At 38.7% G+C, this 22,722-nt stretch overlaps 1 protein-coding gene across 1 annotated transcript in view; it reads right to left on the reverse strand.

Moving 5' to 3' along the window:
- Positions 1-22,722, reverse strand: part of GHR (growth hormone receptor) — a 250,981-nt gene that overhangs the window by 47,453 nt on the left and 180,806 nt on the right. The window contains exon 3 of the mRNA XM_058564158.1: positions 22,491-22,556. Within this exon, the coding sequence (XP_058420141.1) occupies positions 22,491-22,556 (66 nt within the window). The remainder of the gene's footprint in view (positions 1-22,490; positions 22,557-22,722) is intronic.

The following is a 22,722-nucleotide window of genomic DNA, read 5'->3' on the forward strand; positions in this document are numbered from 1 at the left end:
CCAGATCCTGGGCTCCACTCCAGACCTACTGAGTCAAATTCTCTGGGAGGGCCTTAGGAATTACTTTTTTTGATTCCTCCAGTTAATTTGTATACTTTTGGGTCTCAACTCTCAGGCAGAATGTGTTGTCTGCTAACCAGAAAAGGAGAAACGACAAGATCAGGGGTTCCCCTACTGGCCTGAGGTCATTAGGGCTCACATATGAAAGATAGTATTTTATTCATGTTATGAGCTTTGGTAAGATGTAAGACAACTCTGGTTCATAAAGGAAATTAAACACCAGAAATGGATACATTTAAGGAGAGATTGTAAATCTTCATCTCGAAAAGGACACTTGTTTTAGGTCTTTTGGGACGTGGCTTTGCCTACATGCACGGGGCGATGCAGGGAGGGCAGGGCACTGGGACAGATTCAGCTAATACTGCATGCAACTATATTCCAGAAACCCACACACTTAATGCTCAAGACAACCACTGAAGGCAATTAGTATTATCTCCATTTTGTAGATGGGGAACCTAAGACTCTGAGAGGTTAAACGTCTTACCTAAGTTTATCCAGCTAGTAAGAGGCAGAGGTGGGATTTGCACCAGGTCTCTGACATTCACAACCAGTGTATTTTCAACTCCCTTGTACTACTACCCTTCTGGTTCTAAAATTCAGGTTGCCATTGGGAAACAGATGAGAGAAAAAGTACAAGTATAGAGGAGACAGGAAAAAAGAGAGAAAAGCTAGTGTATCTGGCAAAAAGGAAATATGTAGACGTTCCCTTCAACCATTTAATAGAACTACAATAAGTTACAACAGAGGGGAGTAAAGGAATCTTTCCAAACTCATGACTTAGTACTCCTGAAGTTGTAGGTCAACAAACAGGAAATATTTATTTGGTTTGAACTAGAACACAGAGTTCTTGTCTCAAGAGAAATTTTATAGGATGGTCAACAGTGACAAGTGGTCAGGTCAGCTGTTGAGTTTCATATCTTCCATGGACAGAGCAGGCTTAATGTCCCCCTGGAGCAATGGTCAACACTGATTCTAGGAGCAATAGCTCTCAATTAGGAGCCACAGCTGCTGCTTCCTATATCAACCAAGATTTCCTGGGTGGTCTCTCACCATGCCGTAATTATTAATGTAACTTTATTTATGGGCTCGGACAGTTCTTAGCACAGAGCAGCATGGTTATTATCCACTGAGCCAATACAGCTGCATTACATTTGTTACCATGCCCATGATGCAATTTCACAAGCATAATATTACTTTTTCTCCTCTGTTTTGCATTGGTGTTTTGTGATCACTGAATAGGGACCAGCTGAACAAATCTGGGGTTTAGAACAAGAGGGGCAGTAGAAGGAGCTGAGGTTTTGGGACCAGTGTGCCCTGAGTTTGAATCCTTGTTTATTTGATTTTAGAAAGTAATATCTTTTCTTGTAGTCTTAGTTTCCTCAAATAGAGTGAAATGGGAATGGTAAGAGTAATCTGATAGAATTATTGTGAGATAAGCTCTAAAAAGTGCCACCTTAATAAATGTTTATCGTCTTTCACCCAGGAAATTTGGCTACCATAATTCACATACTAACATCGATTTTAATATATTTACCACGATAACGAGCTAACATTTATTGGGCACTGCCATCTGTCAGACCCTATTCTCAGAGCTTTTGGTGTATTATCTCATTCAATTCTTTTAACAAGTAATAGGAGATGGGAAAACTGGCCCAGAGATGGGAAGCACCATGCCCAGGAAGTCCTATTTCAAAGCCATACTCTCAATATCTTTTTAACACTGCTTCCCATTATTCTAAAAGGAAAGTTCTGTATCAAGAAGATGTAGAGGCAGCACAGCACAGTGATAATGAGCAAAGGTGTTTGAGTCAGGATGTCTGGGTTTGAATCTGGCTCTGCACTTAGTTGTGTGTGCCTTGAGCAAGTCACTTATTCTCCCTGCGCCTCAGTCTCCTCATCTGTTACATAAGGATAACAGTACCTACCTCATAGGATTGTTATGAGGACTACTAGTGATTTAAAATATCTAAAGTGCTTAGACTGGCATTGGTAAATACGACAGAAATACTATTATGATAATAAAGTATTTTCAGGTGGTAAGTCTGACAATGAATGTCTTCCACACTGGAACTGAAAGCAATCTGTTTTTTCTTGCTCTTTTCAATGATTATAAACCTTCTTTACAATTCTGTAATGAATAATAACTTTGTTAGTGTTTGATGCACTAAAATAATATCTTACTTTCTTCTCAACACAATAACCCATTTCGGCTTCTCTGTGATGTGAACAATACTAAAACCCACTTAGATCAGTGAAATCATAGGGTAAGAACAAAAGAAGAAATAAAAATATGGTCTTTAAAAGCAGGACTCATCAGACCAGAGACCCCATCTGACACCCTATACCCACCACACGCAGACTGTAACTTTGAAAATTTACACTGTAGCATTGTCATCATTTTTAAAGACCATGTTTTATTTTTCAAGGTTAAAAAATTCAAGTTCAGGATTTGAAAGTTTGAAAGTTCTGAATTCCCTACAGTTGTCACAACTACCTGTGATAGAAAATCTAGCACTTTCATTTCATTTGTTTGGTATAAGGAGTGGGATGTGTGCCGTATTTTACTTAATTCTTGCAGCAGGGAGCTTACCAGGTTCTAATTTTGAACTGTCCTCTGGTCGCACAAATCTTGGTTTATGATTTGTAATTTGAAAGCTGTGCATCAGCACAGCTACACAATAAAGTAGCACCCATACATTTCCTTTTTGTATGATCCTAAATAAAAATAAACACAATTGAATTATGCTTCAAAAGATTTTAATATATAGCACATTTATAGAATTTAATACAGTGTCTTTTTCTTTTGTATTTTTTTTTTTGCCTAATTTTTTTTTTTAACCAGGAGTTTAATTCAAGAGTGAGGCACATATACTATCAGGTTTAAAACCACACTTTAAAAAATACTTGTACTGGAACATAACACTGAAGTTGAGAATATAGCAGAAGTCTTACCAAATGAAATCAGCTAATACAACTTTCCCTTTTAATAAAAAACTACCATCCATCTTCAGTACTGATAATATCAGTCTGGAAAAAATTTCTGAGTAAACAAATTTACTGGACAGATGTGATGGAGGAATAAGTGGAAATGGAGGAGCAGAGAGGAGGACTGAAAACAGTTCAGCATGTTACTCTAAGTATGTTCTGTCTCATTTCTCATTGCTCGAGGCTACATTATGGTCCAATTGAGAGGAAAGCTCGTCTCTTGGTCCTTGTGTATCTACCAACTTGGGGTCCTGACCTGCTCCTCTCAATTCCCTACTGACAAAAGGCTACCAAGCACCAAGCTTTCTGTTTCATTCTCAACACTGCACAGGGTATCCACTCAAAACTTGGTCCAGCCTTAAGAATCTGGAGGTTTCCTAACACCCTTGGGATTTGCAAGATGCTGGGAAGGTGATGGAAAGATTGGAGATGTGGTTGGGTGGAGATTGAAGATTGCTTGGGACCAACCCATTATAAAATAAATAGAGACTTTGTCTCTCAGATGAGAACCAGGCACACCTTAAGGGAACATGTGAGTAGTGTGGCTTTTTTAGCATTCAATCACAGGAAGCCCAAGCCTTGTCAACATTCCTGAAAGTCTCCTAGAATCATTGTAGGCTTCCTTAATACCCAAGCAGGATGCTTTTTACTAGGATGGAGAAATCAGGCAAACTCTATTCCCATGATCTTTCCACTTTCTTCCAGCTAAGTCCCCATGGAACAGGTTAGATCAAAAGTCCAATTTATTCTAATGAGGACCTACAACTATCGAAAATCACCTTGGAGTTTACAGCCATAAGCTGACTGTGGCTACTTGCACTCATGAATTTACAATACTTGGAAAGGTGCTCAAGATAAAGGCTATGTTACCCACTTACTTGGGAAATCTGATCAGAGTCCCAAAAGGACAACCACAATTATAGCAATCACAGAGAAAAGAGAGAAAGATTCATAGAGAAAGACTTCTATGTGCTATATATTATTATTGCATTCACTAATTTCACAGGTTTTATTTCAATTATCAGTACTTGATATGATTACTAAGTAATAAAACATAATTTTAATCATTATGCCAGTGGTCATATATTTAAATAAGTTTATCTTTAAAAGTGAGTACCTTAGGAAGTTTTAAATAAATCCCAATGATGCCATTACTGCTCAACGGATTTTTAAAACTCTTCCTTGGGAATTATCTTTCGAGTTAAGTTAATTCATAAACCACATACAAAAATTAGACTATTACTTTTTGGTCCCAACCAATCTAATTTAATAATACGGTGAAAGTTTTTGGAGCAAATAGTTTCATTACCTGGAACTGGCTGGTACTGGCATTTTCCTGTCCTTGCTTGCAGTTCCCCCAGGCAACTATAGATAACTGGGGTGGTGAATATAATAGAAGCATTTAAGTGTCACTGTTGCTCTCTGTAATATGATCCCCAGTAAATTTATGTGGTCTCTTATATGACTTTGAATAACATCATGGTGAAAGGAAAATAGGGACAAAGAGCCCTCAATAAATTGTAAGCACTGAGGTTTAGGGGCCATATCTTCTGTCTTCCTAACCCCTGGCCACTTAAACCATCCATTCCCTGGGTCACTTCAGATAATTTTATGCTTATAATAGGTGTTCAGTAAATACTCCCAATTCACTAGTAGGTTGAAGGTTGAAACCTACCTTTCTAATTTTTTCTTCCAGCTGAAATCTACATTTTTTTAAAGGAAGGGATTCTGGTTTCTCGCCTGGATAGCTGGCTCACCACTAATGTAAACAGGATTTTCAGAACATTCTCAGTTTTCTCAACCTGTCATATTGCTTAAAGCATATTGCTTTATAGTTCCGTTCTCATGGAACTTTAATGTATTTTAGGCCTATTGTTGGGCTACTTCATTTTCAAAATGAATGCAGAAATCACCCCACTCCATCCCCAGGATCATGCTTCTTGGATTTAATTATTTTAACCAGTTCTGATAAATCATTTCATCTCTTTTAGCTACTCTGGCTGTTCTTTTTGTGTACGAGGAGGTTGCTTTTCCGGAGTGGGAAATAAGGCCCAGGGAGTAGACTGTAATTTTCCAGATGTCTGTTTTCAAAAGTCTTTCAAAGAGAATCAGTCTTTTTGGCTTTGACTCCTCTTAAATGGGGTTTTATGGTTTCTGTATTACTTTGCAAATATCAAGTACTCTGTACCTTTTTACTTTGATAATTTCCCCTTTGCTGAATATTTAGCTTATTTTCCCCAGATTCATTCATTAAGGTATTTTGTTTGTTAATAATAAATCATTATTCTTTTATAAATACTCCTTATTCCATTTATAAAATTCCAAATATTTAAAAAAACATTCTGAAGGATCTCAAGTCTTGGGTTTGGTATATTTATATACTTCTCTCTTGTGTTAATGAAATGTTAATGACTTCCTACACCACATATTTTCAGAGCTGGATAGTAAAAGAAAGGAAACTAACATTATGTTCAGTGGAAACTTGCATGTAAGCTTATAAAGTAGGTAGTATTTATCCTTGTTTACAGATCAACAGCTTAAGACTCAGGGGTTAAGTGACTTGTCCAAAATCCCACGGCTAGTAAGCAGCAGTGACAGAATTCAAGCTCCTGTGATTCAGAGTCGGAGCACTTCGGTAAGGCTTCTGGGAGGGCTGCTCCTTTGAGTTTCATTTTGCAAATAACTCTTCTCATTTGAGGGAAATTTTAGGAAAATCAGTTGTGCTTTCTGAACCTCTCAGACAGAAAAGATTATCATTACTGATTCTAGGAACAAGAAATATTGATCAGGTTTAAGAGACAAGATCTTATGGGCTGAAGGTATTGCAGGTTGTCATAGTTGGTTGAAGATGCTACAAAATAAGCAAAGTGATACAACTCAAATCTGCAGGCAGTTGCCATACAAGCCGCCAGTCAGGTACAGGATATGTTTCTATTTATTTCTATTTCTCCTCTTCCTCTTCCGCCTCACTCAGAAGTGGTAAGGGAGTAGGATAAGACAGGCTAAGTGAAATCTCAGCTTTCCGATGTTTATTAACAAAGGAGAGTGAGGAGTCCCTGTTCTGAGGCTTGGGGTAAACAGAGGAATAAGGCTATAGGAAGAGCCAGGAACAGAGATGAAGTCAGGAAGACAGATTATTTTCCCTTTCACCCTCCAAAACACATACACAAACTCCTTGCACTGCCGGCCATACCCCTCTTCATCGGAGAAAATAACCCGAGAGCCTGCTTACATGACCGAGATTCTCTGCCACCCTGTTTCACTGTTTGGAGCAACCGACAGTTTCCTCTCCTTTGAGAGTAAACCTCAGAACTCCTAACGATGTACTGAGTCCTAGAACACTTACAAGAAATGTGCACATCTTTGTCACACCTGATCCTTGTAAAGGTGAGAGTGCAAATATAAATATTCCCATTTTTGAAAAGAAAGAAACAGGATTCAAGAGATCCATGGCATTCACATGGTGGAGCAGGTACTCTAGGCCAGGTTTTCTGACTATCCTCTTTCTATTTCTTCCTATTTCTTGTTGGTGGAAATCTCTGGTCTTTAAAGAATTAGAAAAATTTTTTTTAATTGTGATCAACTTTATAGACAGTGAAAAGTACAAATTGAAGTTTACATTTCAATGACTTGACAAATGCCCACTGTTGTCAATACCCCAATCAAGATATGGAACATCATCCTCTATAATTTATGGTAGCATAAAACCTAGGAACACCAGACAAGTCTATTAAAGAGGAAAGAAAGTCATATTCAGAGAAATAAATAAAACTTTTTATTTAAAAAATTTAAAGTAAAAGCTTTAAAAGCCATATTCAGGGAAATAACACTTTAGGCACTTGATATACTGATGGCAGGTCCTTTTGCCCAGAGGGAAGGGGGAAAAGCAAGCTAGAGGGCTGATTTTTCTAAGCTAGCTTCTTGTGATTTCATTCATTCTCTGCTCTGCATTACACTTTAGTATGAGACTTGTAGGAACATGTGAAAATTAAAGGCATCAGATTTTCCCCACATTTTTACTTTGGCTCTTGATTTTATTGTACTATTGATATCATACTACAAAGCTCCCAGCTGCAGTTGGCTAATTAGTCTTATTCATACTGAAAAAGAACCATAATCCCATCTTAAACTTTGCACAGCGCAGCTCAATGTTTTCTACTCAAACGGTTCTCAACCATAATGTTATAATTATACCATTTTCTCAGCAGCATCACCCACATACTATGATTACAGGCAAAGCTAAGGCTATGTTTATAGTGTACTAAAGAGGATGGAATTGTTTCATTTTAAGTGATTCATTTACCTCCTCTGTTGGTAACAGAAATGCGTGGTAATGGAAGAGTCATGGTCTTAATATGCTTCTCTGAACAACAATTTCAGATACCAAGAAGCCAAAGAAGAAAATAAAATCCTCAAACCCCGACATGAGAAAGTATGGGAGACACGATTCCCGGTCTGGTACCATAATGACTCCTAATTTGAAAATCTAGGTTGGGCAAGCTAACAGAGGCTAGCCTGCTGGGGGCCACTATGAGGTCTCTGGACACCCTCACTTGATTTGGCTTGCTGCACCTCAAGTCAGTCTGCGGGACTAACATTGTGGCAATATTTTCTATCTAGGCTCTAAGCTTATAGGATAATGACTCATCCAAGCACAAGGAACTTCTGTCCTGTGAGACCATTCATTTCTTTAAAACATATTTCATTCATATCCACTATGGACCAGTTCTAGGTACCAAGTACACAGCAAGGAACAAAGCAGAAATGTCCGTTCTCATGGAACTTGAATGTTCCTGCCTTTTGCTTACTTACTTGGGTGAATAAAAAGAAAGCTTTTACTTTTATTATGGGTAATATAGACTGACAAATACTAGCTTGTGTGCCAAAAGCTCACCCAATCAGCTATAGCTTGAAAGTCACCATTTTCCTGACATATGGGCATGGATCCAATCTGGCAACGAGAGGAATGAGGAATGAGTGGAACATGCTGGGGTTCCATTTGCTGGGTTCATTTGTAATCAGCTATGAGACAGCACCTGCCTGCTCTCTGACACTGATAGTGGCAGACACAGACACTTCATTTCCAGTGCACTTCGCACTTGCTTACCCAAAGCCTCTGGGTTAAAATGTTTCATAAAACCTGGACATTCTTTGACTGGTCATGCTCCTTTAGGTGCAGGAAGAATAGAAGATAACATTGTGGGAAACCATAAGGGATGACTTGGTGGCAAGACATGTCTAGGTACATGTCTTGTGGTTGTATTTTAGGAATTATTTCTTGAGTGTATGGTGTTTCTTTTTCTTTTTAGAGTAAGCCAGGTTACGAACTAATTTGATAGCTTTTAGGATGAAAAGCAGATGCATATGGTGCAAATGATTCCTCTCCTTGGATCTGAGACATCCAAGAGCTGAGCCTAGGGCTCCTAGAAATCAGTCAGCAACACTAAGGGAACCGAATAGTCGTTGAAATGAAATTCTGTTATTTTTGGTTATCATTTGGATTGCCTCTTATTTATGTGAGCTTGAATGACTATGCTATCTGTAGTGCTCTCAGTCTCTAAGTCCCTGACCTAGGACAGCAGGGCAGAGGTAAGTGGGGAGAAAGCAGGCCACATGGCATGGACAAGGGCAGGGGTGGCCATATTTCAAATATTCTCTGCAGGTTTGTAAATGGCAAGACTTCAAATTGTGGCTTTAAGAGCAGATAGCTAGAAAGTAGAATAAGAAAAAGCCTACATTTAGAAAACTGCAACTAACTGCTTCCCTCCTCTCTCCTCTCTCTCTCTTTTTGGTTTGTGAAAGCCTATTGGTTATGTTTCTTTTTTTCTTGTTTTAGGAGTGGTAAGAGGCTAATCCAAGGGGGCAGAATGTAAATGCCCCATGGCCACATCATCTTGGAGTCTCTACTGGGACACAGTAGTATTCACTATAATGTGATTTCAGTTCTAGGATATTGCTTGCACCAACATTAGACTTATAGCAGAGTTTGTGTGCAAGCAAACATCATCATGCTAGATAACAGCAGCAACAAATCTTCAGCTCAAATTGAGTTCAAATATGAGCTAGAGCCATAGCTTTAAATTCTAGCCAAGTCATTTATTTTTCCTTGCCACTTGAAAACAAGGATGTCTTTCAGCATCAACACTTCAGGACCACACACTTCAGCACAACTCATTCAATGCCTAGTTAGCTAGAACTCAAACATTTTCTGGTTTTCCCATAGCAATTCTCTAAACTAATGTGTTCAAGTAAGGTCGTTTCCCACTTTTCAGAGATAAAACTCTGATCACCAGTAAAGTTAATTTCACGGTTTCCACTGGGGATGTGAATTGTCTTTACTTGGGGATGGGGGTTGAGACTGTCCGTTTATGAGGGATTACTCTATTTTTATTATGGAATTTGCAAATATACACAAAAATAGAGAACACGGTTTAATGAACCACTACATGTTCCTCACCCAGCTTCAACAATTAGCAGCATTACATAAATCCTGTTTTGCACACTTCCCTTTTTTTTAATCATCTGCTTTCACCCATAACTACCTACATATGTATCTGTAAAAGCTAAGGACTCTCTGTTTTTAAAAACAATACCAATATCACACCTAACAAATTAATAATCATCACTCAATATTATCCAATGCCCAGTCCTTGCTCAAATTTCCAAAAGTATCTCAAAAAATGTCTTTTGACAATGTATTTGTTTGCAAAATAGGCCCACACAATGTCTCTTAAGTTTCTTCAAATCCATGACATTTCATTTTATCATTTTTTTTGGTTGAAGATAATTTCCTTTAGCTTATTGCATTCTTAAAGCATTATTTAAAATGTTCCTCTATCCCTGTTATTTCCTATAAACTGGCAATAAGACCTAGAGGCTTAATTTGATTCAGTTCAACTCTCGTGAAAATAATTCATCATGGGTGGTGCTGTGAACTCCTGTATCAGGGTCATATAATATCATATGATGATAAGATTGGTCTGGGTTAAAAGTGTTGTCAGCTTGATTTACCCAGAATAAACTACACCTAAATATATTATCATTCACTGATGATCTTGCCTACATCCACTATATCATTAGGGGTTCTAAACTGGTGATTTCTCTAGTCCTACCATTTCATCTGCATTTATTAGCTAGAATATGTCTATATAAAAAAGAAAACAACTTTCCTTCACCAACTATTCAGTTACCCTGAAATGCAATTCATACAAAAATTCAAGGTAATGGCTTGACTATTTATCTTGATGTATCAATTTTTAAAATAACGAGTAGATGCTCTAGTAACCTCCAAAGGTGACCATTTTTTAAAAAGTACCATTATGAACTTACTGATGAACCATGTTTTGATGCCATTTTTAAGAGATTGGAACTATAGGAATAGAAACGATGAAGTCATTTCTCCCTTTTCAGCTATTCTGGGCTGTTTTTCAGAAAAAAAAAGCACATTGTGTAATCTTGGCTACAAGACACCTTCCATTCCTTTTTCTCCAGTCTATCACCCTAATATTTTACCAGGCTCCCGCTATGAAAATGGCTGAAGTCATGACTAGAGACTAGACAACATCTAAAAATCCATGCACATATACAAATCCTCTAGGGAAATCCCTGTGAGTATTTAATGAAGGATTCACTCATACAGTACAGACATCTACAATCTAAATATTTGAACACTGTGGTAGACCCACATGGTAGATGCATACCATGCCCACATTACTGGGTGTACTTGTAGAAGTGCCACAGTCACTAGCAACCTGTGCTCCTTCAAACACTAGTGGCCACTGAGGTAGCAATAGATAATACCTTGAAAAGAACTTCCCTGGTCAACTATTTTTAGGAAGTGTTGTGATTCTTTTCTTTCTCTTGGATATTCATAATGCACCTAAACAGATGCAATAAAGTGGTACTAAGTGGTTCTGCAATAAAGAAGCCTGTTTAACTTTGCATGTTCCAGCATTTTCCCAAGCACTGGAGAAATGGTAGGCTAATACATTAAAGTCAGAATTCTTTGCAGGAGTTTGAGAAGAATCATTGGTGGAGGGGATTTTTTTTTTTTTTGAATATATATATATAGTGGGTTAAATTGTAACCCTCAAAGATATGCCCAAGTCCTAACTCTTGGTACCTCTGAATGTGACCTCGATTGGAAAAAGATCTTTGCAGATGTAATTAAGCTAAGGATCTCAAGATGAGATTATCCTGGATTAGGGCTCTAAATTCAATGATGGGTGTCCTTATAAGAGACAAAAAAGGAGAACAGACAAGAGACACAGGGGGAAGTTCACATGAAGATGGAGATAGAGATGGGTGTGTTACATCTACAAACCAAGGAATACCAAGGATTGCTGGCAGTTACCAGAAGTAGAAGAGAGGCACAGAACACATTCTCTCTCAGCACCTCCCGAAGGAATCAACACTGATGGCACCTTGATTTTCGACTTTCGGTGTCCATGATTGTGAGAGAATAAATTGCTATTGTTTTAAGCCACTGGTTTTATGGTAATTTGTTACAGCAGCCCTAGGAAACTAACACAATATGCCTGAGCTCCATCAATGGAGATTGATTCAGTAGATCTGAAGTAGACATCTGGCATTTGTGTTCATTGAAAATGTCCACAGATGATTCTATGGGCATGCCCACCACAAACCACCACTTTAGGATCTTCGGAGTTGAAGGGTTGGTTACCTGCTTATATTGACATTTTACTAGGATTTTAGGCTCCTGCTATGGCTCTGGATGCAACAACGAAGCCTCCTGCTCTTTATCTTCAGGTCTCTGCTTTTCAGAGAAAGTAGTCCCAAAGAAAAGATTTTTGAGTCATTCCTTAAGAAGTACACCAAAACTGGTTGCTTATTACAGGTGGTGATGAGGGTCAAGGCTATGAGAATAGGAGGAGGGAATTACGGGCTAAAAGCAGAGAGAGGGAAATCAGCTTTTGTCAAATTAGTCAGACAGATCTCACTTGAAGGGAATTCTCATTTTGTAGCCTGAACAAGGCCGAGCTTCCTTTCATTTGGTAACTTGAGAAATCTTAGTCTCCTATGACTAATAGGAGAGTAATCCTTCTAATTCACTTCCAATCCTCTGAACTCAGTTTCCTTCTTTCCATCAGCTACCTGAGAAGGCTGCTTCTTTCATCCCAGATTCTATTCATCCGAAAGCATTTTCTTTCTTTTCCTAATTGTTCTCTTTTTAGCAGCCTAGCTTCCCTGGGTATCTTTTTGATGTACGTCTTCCCTCTCAGTCTTTGGTTTTTCCAAGAGGAGGGGGGGATGTCTCTCTAGTCCTGTCAATAACTGATGACTAACAAATAAGGCACCTGCTCTCATAAATACCTCAGCAAGGAGAAGTTTACAAGGCAAGAAGGAGCTGGTGTACACTACTTTGGTTTTCTGGTTTGACAACTTCTCACATTGAGGCTGGCTATACCCTACGAGGTTATTTACTCATAGTTTACCCAAGATTATTCAGTCAAAAATTAAGTTTTTAGGAAGGCACCAAAGAAAAATTTGACTTAATTAAAAATCGACACAGGAAAGGCAGGGTATTTAGAGTGGAGTGTATGGGGAGATAGAGGGCAGAGATAGTGAGGAAGGGATGAAACGGTGTAGGAATATTTCCTCCTCATTATGTACCATAGAGCTCCTGATCCACTGTGCAGAGCCAGCCAAGTTCACCTGCAGCACGAGTCAAAGAGGTCATCATAGGCTAAGCCTGGGTACTTAACTACTAGTTAATATATTATTTGCTGCTGCTATTAAATTTGATCTGGGATGCCTCCTTATAGCTGAACATCTAAAGCAAAAGCAAATTTTAAGTTAGGGACACCAGGGACCTATAAATGGATACATATAAAAGAATCCTACTGATAAAACAGTACATGATTATTGTCAAATGACTCATCTAGGGAGTGAATGTCCTAAAAGTTCAGAGAACAGAGCTTGGGGCTGAGTTTAGTCCTGTACGGGGTAAAGTTGCCCTTTGGAAAAGTAGAAAAAGTTTGTTTTCATGCCACAACTTTTAGCTATCTGTACAGCCTCATCTCTTCCACACCTAAAGACAGTCTTTTTCAGGGAAAGGAGAAAGAAAAGGGAACAACATTCTACTAGGTGCCAAGCACTGTGATATACATCTTACCTAATCCTGCCTAAGGGCAGCCCTGAGGCAAGACTGTGAAGCAATTAAGCCAGCATCCAGGCTGCCCTTCCTCCCTCTTGCCTACTACCAATGTGTTTGGGTGTCTGTCTTTCTTGGCCTGGTGCCCATATCTCATCCTCTGGCCACCTGGAGTTTCTACGATCTAGAAAGGACGATACCACATGTACAGAAGGCACTTGAGTTCAGCCCAAAAGATGCACAACTTCAAAAGCTTTTGGAATTCAGAAAAATAAGTGCTTCAGTTGCAGTAAGGATGCTATCCAGGTGTCTCTCCATTTCCCTAGGGTTTGCCTGGCAGGAGCTTCAAGGTGGCAGGTGCACAAAGCCATATGTGCTGACAACACAGAACACAGATGGGCTCTCCTGCAAATATTTGCTTTCACATTAGTCCACATTTGGAGTTTTAAAATTCTATTTATTAAGGAATGTGAAGAGAGAAAAAAGAAGAGGTAAAGGCTGCTTTTCCATGACACGTGAAAAATCAAAAGGTAACCTGTGGCAGATAAGACATGATCTACTTGAGAACACCTCAAGGACTCATGAAGGCCATTCATCTGAATTGTAATGTCTATTATGATATTGTGAGGTTTTAGATTTATGAGTCTTTTACAGTGCACAATTTCCTAACAGGAGAGTCTTCTGTCTTTATACTTCAGCATGAAATCAGTGGCATCAGTCAGTTTACGAAAAATCTAGAAACCTGCAAAGTCAAGTCTGCCCTCACACTGGAGCTGTGTGTTATAGTGACCATTACTCTTCATAAAGTAATATTATATGATAATAATGACCAATCTCAGACCGTGTAGTTGCAAATTATTGCCCATTCCATCTATCACCAAGCATTTACAGATGCTCAGCTTTCATTTGATGGTGTACCTTTAATAATAATAATTAATAACAATAAATGTACATGACCACACTGATTAGCAGATACTGTTAGTCTTACTTTACAATACAGTGTATTTCAGAAGAGTTGACTGTCAAGTAAATTCATAAAGGTAATCCTATAGTCTCATTAATGTCAGTTACCAAATTGAAGATAATTTTCTCCAGGAGACTAAAAGACAACAACCGACACAAACATGATGACTAGCTCTGTAAAATACTTTATTCCAGAAATAATCTCTTTTCTGTTTATAACAGAGGTTGGCATATTTTTTCTTAAAGGGCCAGATAGTAAATACTTTAGGCTTGCAGACCTATAGTCTATGTTTCATCTACTCAATTCTGCCATTGTACCCCAAAAGCAGAAATAGACAATCTCAAACAAATAGGCATAGCTGTGTTGCAATAAAACTTTATTTACAAAAACAAGCATCTGGTCTGAGGACTATAGTTTGCCAACTCTTGGTTTAAATAATTGTTGACCTTAAAAAAAAAAGTAGCTTATTTTGTATTCTGTATTGTGAATTACACGTAAATCAATTTCCTATATATCACATTTTTAAAAGCACTTTGAAAGTTGTAAAAACTCTTTTCTGAGTGATAAGTTTTTTATTTAGTAATTAACCACCTCTTGATTTATTTTTGGCTTAAATATATGTTATCTCATATTGCATATATTTGCCATGAGGCACACTATTACTTGAACTACTACTTAATGGTACCTATGTTTGAATTCCATAAATCTTTCCATAAATGCGATGTATAGTCTGCCTTCTCAGTGTATAGATTAATTTGTATCAAAATCAGGGCACACCTATATAATGAATTCAAGTTTTTTCCTCAATGCACATGTATACATTATCTGAAAAAACTGTTCATCACAAGCAGGAGCTGGTATGGACAGAGGCCTTTCTGGAATAACAGTCAGGGGTCCTCTCCCTAGAAAGGCTCCTGTGTACAGAAGACAGAGTTCTCTTGAGAGCACTAATTACAGAGTTGGTTTCAAAGCTGTAGAACTCAGCAGCAAATCAGAAGGCTGCAGGCTAGAAGAACTCAAAGGTCACAACCAACTTTGGGATGCTTTAACTTTCTAGAGTCACTAAGAAGTGTTCACCACCCACTGGGTCCCCAGCGTGAAAGAATGTGTGTCTTGGATTTCATCCTTGAAAAATATGTGTTATGCTTTGGAAGAGAAACCATACTAGGAATCGGTATATAGAGTACACACAGGCCCACTGGAGATTTTAGGGAGATGCTTAATCATCCTTCTCAGACTTTAAAAAAAAAATATACTTACTTCTAAGATCAAGGATTTTAGAGGCCTATTACCACAGATTTCTAACTATTTTCTTATTGTTTAGGTTCCAGAAGAAATAGAAGACCTTGATATATGTTAACAACCAAAAGGGACCTGCAGGTACTTGAGGAGGCTGACCCTGAGCTGTGGCTCATTCCCCATTCCAGAGGTTTCACTAACACTGGCCTAAGCACACACACACAGAGGAACATCTCTTGTAAACTAAGTGGTAAATATCTACTTACCACTGATTATGGCTCAGCAAACTGCTGGAAGTTGAAGGAGGATAAAAAAGTTAAAAGACCTAATATCTATCTTACAAAGAATCCTTATCTCCCAACAAGTACATGTGCATGTAGGGCAGTGTGTAATAAAGCACAAACACTGGGAAACTAATGGCAGGCATTATCAGGGTATTTCAGGCTGGGAAAAAAGTCACTGTCAAGTCCATATTTTGAGATAAGTGAACATTATTGTTTGAATTATCAATAATATGCATTATCTACATTTTGTTTTGCGTATCTAGGGAGAGATAGAAAGCATTGCACTGACGGTATCTTCTTTACTCTCTTGTTGGTCTGTTAAGAGACTTTGGAAAGATGTTTTCTCTGTACCTTGTTTCTTCTTGTGTAAAGTGCATGATTCTACCTGCCTTCCTCCTATTTCAGAGAAGCAAGGAAGGGGGATAAATAGTATCCGTAGGATGCTTGGCATTATCTGGAGATTAGTGCCGTATGTGAGTCAGGAAGGGCTTACCACTAGTTTGGGTGCAAGAGAGAGCCAACATAAACACTAGTTCCTTAAAAGGGATCATAATAATCTGTGTTTACTTAGTGAATCATTTACTGAATCATTTATAAACAGTAGACTGTCAAGAATTCAATGTCAGCTTCAATGTCAGAACCCAATGTCAGCGCTGCTCTCTAATGCATGTCCAAGGCTCAAGTTCTTTGTAACAAATAAATGCTGCACATTCTCTCTAAGACACTGTCCCTGCACAGACACACTTCCCTTAGGTTGTGCTTATTTTAGCCGTATTGTCAGCTAATAAGCCCTTAAGGTTGAAAATAGCTGATGAAAAAGAATGCATAAAGCTGAGAGGGTCGTTCAGCTCTTAATGGGGGCAGTGATGAGTCACAGGCAGGAGTGGGGCTACTATTCCTTCAGCAGTTGAAGTGCCAACAAGATACCACAGTGATGACATAGAGATGTTCTGTAATATACCCCAAGGCTGCAGCATGACACTAGTCCCATGCCTGAAGTTAAGATTCTGTAGAAGGCTTCTGGGAATGATTATAAGTATTCATAACTCAGCGATGGACAAGAGAAATTTCTCCCCCTAAATATCTTTATCCCTCCCCTTTCATAAATGACTGCTTAAGGGCATAGAGGTACTCTGTGGTAGCCAAAGAGTAATTAAGACACTGGGGAAAACCTGGCTTCCATTTTTTTGCATTTTGTGTATTTGTGTGTGTGTGTGTGTGTGAAAAATCCAACTATTCATTAAGCACTTGGTGAATGCCAGGTACTTACCAGGTATTGCAGGATACAAGAATGTATAAGATATAGCCCCTAACTTTAAAGATAGTACAGTCTATTAAGAGGTAATAGAAAGCACACAAAAGTGTCCAATAGGTTAAAACAAATGACACAATGATATTAATGTCCAAAATAGAGTTGAGTACGGGCAATTTCACACAGTTCAATCTAATACTTGTTGGAATAAAATAAGAGCCATGAGAGACTACAATAAACACTATGGGCTGAGATACCATTGTAACTACTTTAAATATATCAACACCTGTAATTCTCAGAACACCTTTATGAGGTAGGTACTATTAGCATTTCTATTTTAGGGATAAAAAACAAAACAAAACCAAGGTACAGAGAGGTTATAAAACTTAGGTTGGATCACACAGGGGGTAAGCAGTAGAACTGGGACTTAAACTGAAGTTGTCTCGCTCCAGAGGCTGAATTCTTCAAGTACTGTGCTATATACTCTCTCTCAAGAGGGAGAAAGAAAAGGCTATAGAGATTGCAGCGTGGAAGTAGGCATTCTCTTGGGGGAACTGGGAAAAGCTTTATAGATGAAGTGATATTTGAAATATGCCTTAAAGACAAAATCCATGAAAAGTTGTTCCTGACTGGTAGGTAAGGAGAGGAAATTTCTGGTGAAGGGGGTCAATACAAATGGATATAATATAATGAAGCAGGAATGCAGGGGATGTAAACATGGGTATACATAGGACACAAGGGAGATAAGGCTAGAAAAGCACATAGAATCCATGTTGTGGAATTTCTTGAACGCCAGGGAGATAAATTTATTCATAATTTAGTAAACAGCAGGGAGCTACTGAAGTTGATTGGGCAGAGGAATCACTGGATCAGAGGTAGGCAGGAAGAATGAATCGGGAAGCAGAGAGTAGGATGGCTTGGAATAGGGAAAAATAGAAGGTAGAGAAGAAAAATTAGGAGGCTAGGACAGGAGTCTAGCTAAGGACATATAATAAGGACCTGAACAAGCAAGATGATGGCTGCTATGTTAAATTTTTGTCTCATAAAAGTGTTTTGTATTGAAAAGTGAAAGTAACTCATGATTGTGAAGGAAGTTGTTTGTGAACTTATGAAAAATTTAAGCAGTTCATATGCTGTGCCCATCTAATATATTTTGGAATCCTTTCAAAACTTAACTCTGACCTTAGTCATTGATATTTATGTTCAGAATGCCTGTTTTCATAAAATCTTGGACTCATTTATGCTCCAAAGGGCAGCCAGTGAAACTTCAATATTTTTCTCCAGTTGGATATTCATTTTATTTTGAGGTGGAAATGCCATTGATCATAAAATTCACACTTTTATAGTAATATGGGATAAATTAAGTGAAAAGGAATGACTTTAAAAAATGAGAGGAAAAATCCCCCTCAGAAAGATGTGCAATCATCTAAAAATTTCTCTATGTGTTTAATAAGTCTTATGTATTTGGCCCAAATGATCATCAATTCCTCTACCAATAATCAACTATGAGAAATAAAATTATTGAAAAAACACAAAGAATGTGGAGCCACAGCACCCTAACCAAGGCGTCTGCCTTCTTCAGGAGTACTAAAAATGTTTCGCTTTTCTCTAAAAAATTCTAACCATCGTCATTACTCTCCCCAGCAACAAAAAGCAGCTTTCTTTGTGGTAAGTTTGTATCATTACTGCTTTAAAGTATAACAAAGATATCTGTATATCTCTTTAAACTGTAAACTCCCTCAATAGCCTTCTTATCCTGAATGTGGGTTTTAACTCATATTTATGCCTTTGCATAGGTAAGTATGCTGCTACCCATGTGTGTGAGCTGAAAGGTCTTCATGGGATTATTAAGCAAAAATAGCTCTTTCGTTCCAAAAAAATATTTCTTAAGAATCTACTCTGTGGAACGTATGTTAGCATGAGCCCATTAACACACAAACACCCATTCTCACGGTTTATGCCTTTTTACCACACAGAGAGTAAAGCATTGAGGGCTTAGAAAATGGGACAGATACTTTTTGGTAAGGGAGAAGGAAGAGAAGATTAGAGCAAGGGGTGATTCTTTAGGCGGTGCATTGCATGGGTTAATCTTAGTTGGTCTGGTTTGACTGCATGCTTTTCTCCCAAGTTACTGATGCTTAGCAATGCTGTGTATGAACCGTGTTAATTAAAGATAAATGATGTACTGTAGTCATGGGTCCCACTGTTGTTTCAGGGCAGGATGTATCAGCCTGTCAAAGCTACTTAGATATAATTAGATTTATGATTTGCACCTAAATTCAGTGAAACCGGGGGTGGGGGTGGGTGGGTGGGGCTGATGGTTAAGGTTGGCCACATGGCTAGAATGTGCCTACATGACCAGCTCACTATAGGAAACCCCATCATGAGCAGACTTTGGGCTTCCTGGTACCGAGGTGCTTGGCAGGCACATGGGTAGTGGTTCCAGACCTGGAGACAAAGTGCATCCTGACTGAGCAGCGGTAGACAAAGGGGTCTGCACTTGAGCTCTCAGACCCTGGTGAATGCATACCCCCCTCTTCTACTGTTGCTGTACAGCATCCTTTGCCTGTAAGAAAGCTGTCCTGTGGTATAAAACATTTGATTCCTATGAGTCCTTTCAGCAATGGAACACTTAAGGTGATTAATGTGTAATTAACATAAGTGAGGAGATCTCATCCTCCATGAATGGCACTGGTGAGCCAAGAGGCTCCATGATTACAAGGGGTGCTGGTGGGAATTGCTAAGTGTGGAGAAGGGTGGGTAACCAGGGAGCTATTAAAAATACTTCCATTTAATTAATTCATTTGCAACAGCATTTATTACTTACCATGTTCAAGGTATCATTTTATGTACTGTGAGTTATACAGCTCCGAATAAGACACAGCTGTTCACAATCCAGATGGGTAGATAAGAGAAATATGCAAGTAACTATACTCCAAAGCAGTATTTAATATATTCCTTAAGAGTAGAATGAAATAGCATGACCTTTTTCATAGATGAGCACAGAAAAGGGAGGGATTGCTTCAGGCCAAGGGTAAAAGTGTTTTGGCTGAACCTTTAAGTATGGGAGGGATTTATATTTACAGAATGCTGGGTGAGGTGGAAGGAGGATAGTTCCAGAAGATGGGATGACATGAGCAAAGTCCCAGATGAAGGGAAGCACAGTGTTCCTGGGGAGTAGTGAGTAGTCTAGACCTACAAGCTGGGGTGAGATGACAATGGTGGATTTCAGTGTCTTGGGATAGGTTTGCAGTTTAAAATTTAGGCAGCAGGGAGGGTACTAAAGATAGCTAAGGTTATTTAGAGCAGAGGGATATGCTGGGTTCTTAAAATTGTTACTGAAAGGAAGATGGATACAAAGAAGGAGAGACAGGTTGGGGGTGGAAGGAGAGAGGAAGAAGACAGTGCTCAGGGGTTATTGCACTAGTCCAAGGATAAAGTAGAGGTGGCCTGGAGCGGGTAGTGGCACTTACTTATGTTTGGTTAGTTCTGTCTAGGACTTGCTCAGAGAGGGCTTTTATTTTTTTCTTCTATGGGGTTTTGCTTTGAATCTGAGAATTTAGAAAAGTGCACATAGGAAATGTGTAAATTATAACTGTGTATTTACAGGACATTTCACGTTGAACACTAGCTTTTCATGTAAAATGATCTCCTTAGGGAGAATATGAGCTCCCTGATGTCAGGACAACATCTTACTCATCTCTTTCTCCTCCAGCGTGCAGACCTCAGCGCTGGGCGCACAGCACAAAATTAACATTTGTGATACAGACAGTGTACACAGTGATACAGTGAGGTGATGTGAGCACTAAGGTCTGTCACATCTCAATGAGATGCTCAGATGACAAATATGGTCACACGTCTAAGCACGTGCACTGTGGTAGATTCCCACTGATACAGATACATCCATTGACATGGGCTGCTTTATCCAATCAGTTCTGGGCCAGAGGGCAGGTAACTTTTGGTAAAGAGAAGCTGGAAGGATAGGATTCTTCCTTGTGTGGGGAGGTCAGTGTCTGTGTGATATACCACAGATGAAGGATAATTAGCGAGTATTCTTACTTATCACAAAAAACAGAAAATCAACGTATACCAAATGACTGGCAGGAATTTCTTTAACACATCCACCATATCCAGAGGTTATATTTTAACAAGGCCCAACAATTAGACTCCTCAGACCCGTGACCTGACAAAGAAAATGGCTTGGGCAAATCATACTACTATTTTGGAGGAAAGTGGAGTGCCATGTATTGTGCGTGTGTGTCTGTGCATGTGTGGGGAGGGTTCCAATGTGGAAGGGAGCATGCACTGTTAGTAAAACATTCTTAACTGATTCCTTCTCATTTCCTTACAGAAAGTAACAATAAGTCACATCATTGGCTGTGTGAAGGCTTTGGAATATAATGGCTGGGATAACCCAACATAACCAAACAACAGCCCCTATTTCAACCCCTTGCCTTAATTAGGGAGCAGATTAACATGTCAGATGCTTCTAAAACAGGAGAATTGTAAAGGGCTTGTAGTCTGGCACAACTGACAAGTAGATGACATTTGTTAAAAACAGCACCAACTCTCCCTTTGAGTCACCTCCAAAGAAATGATGTTTGCATCTCACATTAGAAATGTACTCTGCAATTTAGTCACAAAATCCAAATTATGGTTTCATGAGACCAGAATTACCAATGAAACAGCAATGGATTAAACTCAGGTACACAGTCGTCCCTTCCTTTACTGTATAATGTGGACTCTAGCATATACTTCAACTGATGAAAAAAAATCCATCCCTGGAACTTTATTAAAGGTACCTATTATGTGAACAGGATTTTTTTAAGGTAATATGAGGGATTTAGAAGAAGCATAAAACATGGGCTTTGCCTTAAAGCTCAATATAACTAATTAATTCACAAAGTCCACACAACTCATTGAGTTCTGTGCTGCTGCTAACATATACACTAAGATGTCGTGAGGTAAATGCTATCACGGAGCAGTGGACAGAGTTCCACGGAAGCACAGAAGCACAAGTCTTTGGGCCTGAGGATCTGAAGGAGCTTCCCCACAGAGTTGGTGCTTGAATTCAGTCTTGGGGATGAAGAGGAGATTGTCAGAGGACAAGAGGGGGATGCACAAAGGCATTTGAAGGAGAAGAGTTAGCCCAAGTGAAGGCAGAATTTTGGAGCATAAGGCGATTTGGTTGAAGGGACAAGTTTAACTGTCTGTCAGTGTGATCCCTAGTCAAAAAAAAAAAATCTCAAAATCATAATGATGATATAATTCAGGACTTGTAAAAAGAGGCAGGTTCCTAAATTCAATAACTGATTGTTGGTCCATAATAAATTATTTCATCTTTTTTTCCTTCTCATTAATTTGGCCTTGCTTAACCTCTATGGATAAGCAAATTAGAGAAATAAAGCAGCAGCCTAGCAGAGAAATTGAAAAAGAAATTCTGAAAAAAAATTTTTTGCTTGCCTTTGCAATTTCAATCAGTCATTCATCCAGTTACCATATCCCAAATAAAATAGAGAAAGGACAGTAGCTTGAATTACAGTAAAGCATGGACAATATTGACAAAGGCAGAAAAAGGACTGAAATTCTTACTTGTCCCTAGGCCTGGATTAACTCTTTGCAGACTCTGGGATGCTCTGCCAAGGGTAGCTGGTGTGGCTGGAACAGAAAGCAAAGAAAACCATTAGTCATCCCCATAAAAATGGTCTGATGTGACCCTGTTACAATCTCACTTGCAAATGACAAAATGTGACCTGGCCCAAACTCACAAGAATTCTCTCCCTCTGTTTCTTTCTTTATTTCCAAAATAAAAATTGCACCTGCC

Source organism: Diceros bicornis, chromosome 20 (genome assembly GCF_020826845.1).
Source record: "Diceros bicornis minor isolate mBicDic1 chromosome 20, mDicBic1.mat.cur, whole genome shotgun sequence".
Taxonomy (NCBI): Eukaryota; Metazoa; Chordata; class Mammalia; order Perissodactyla; family Rhinocerotidae; genus Diceros; species Diceros bicornis.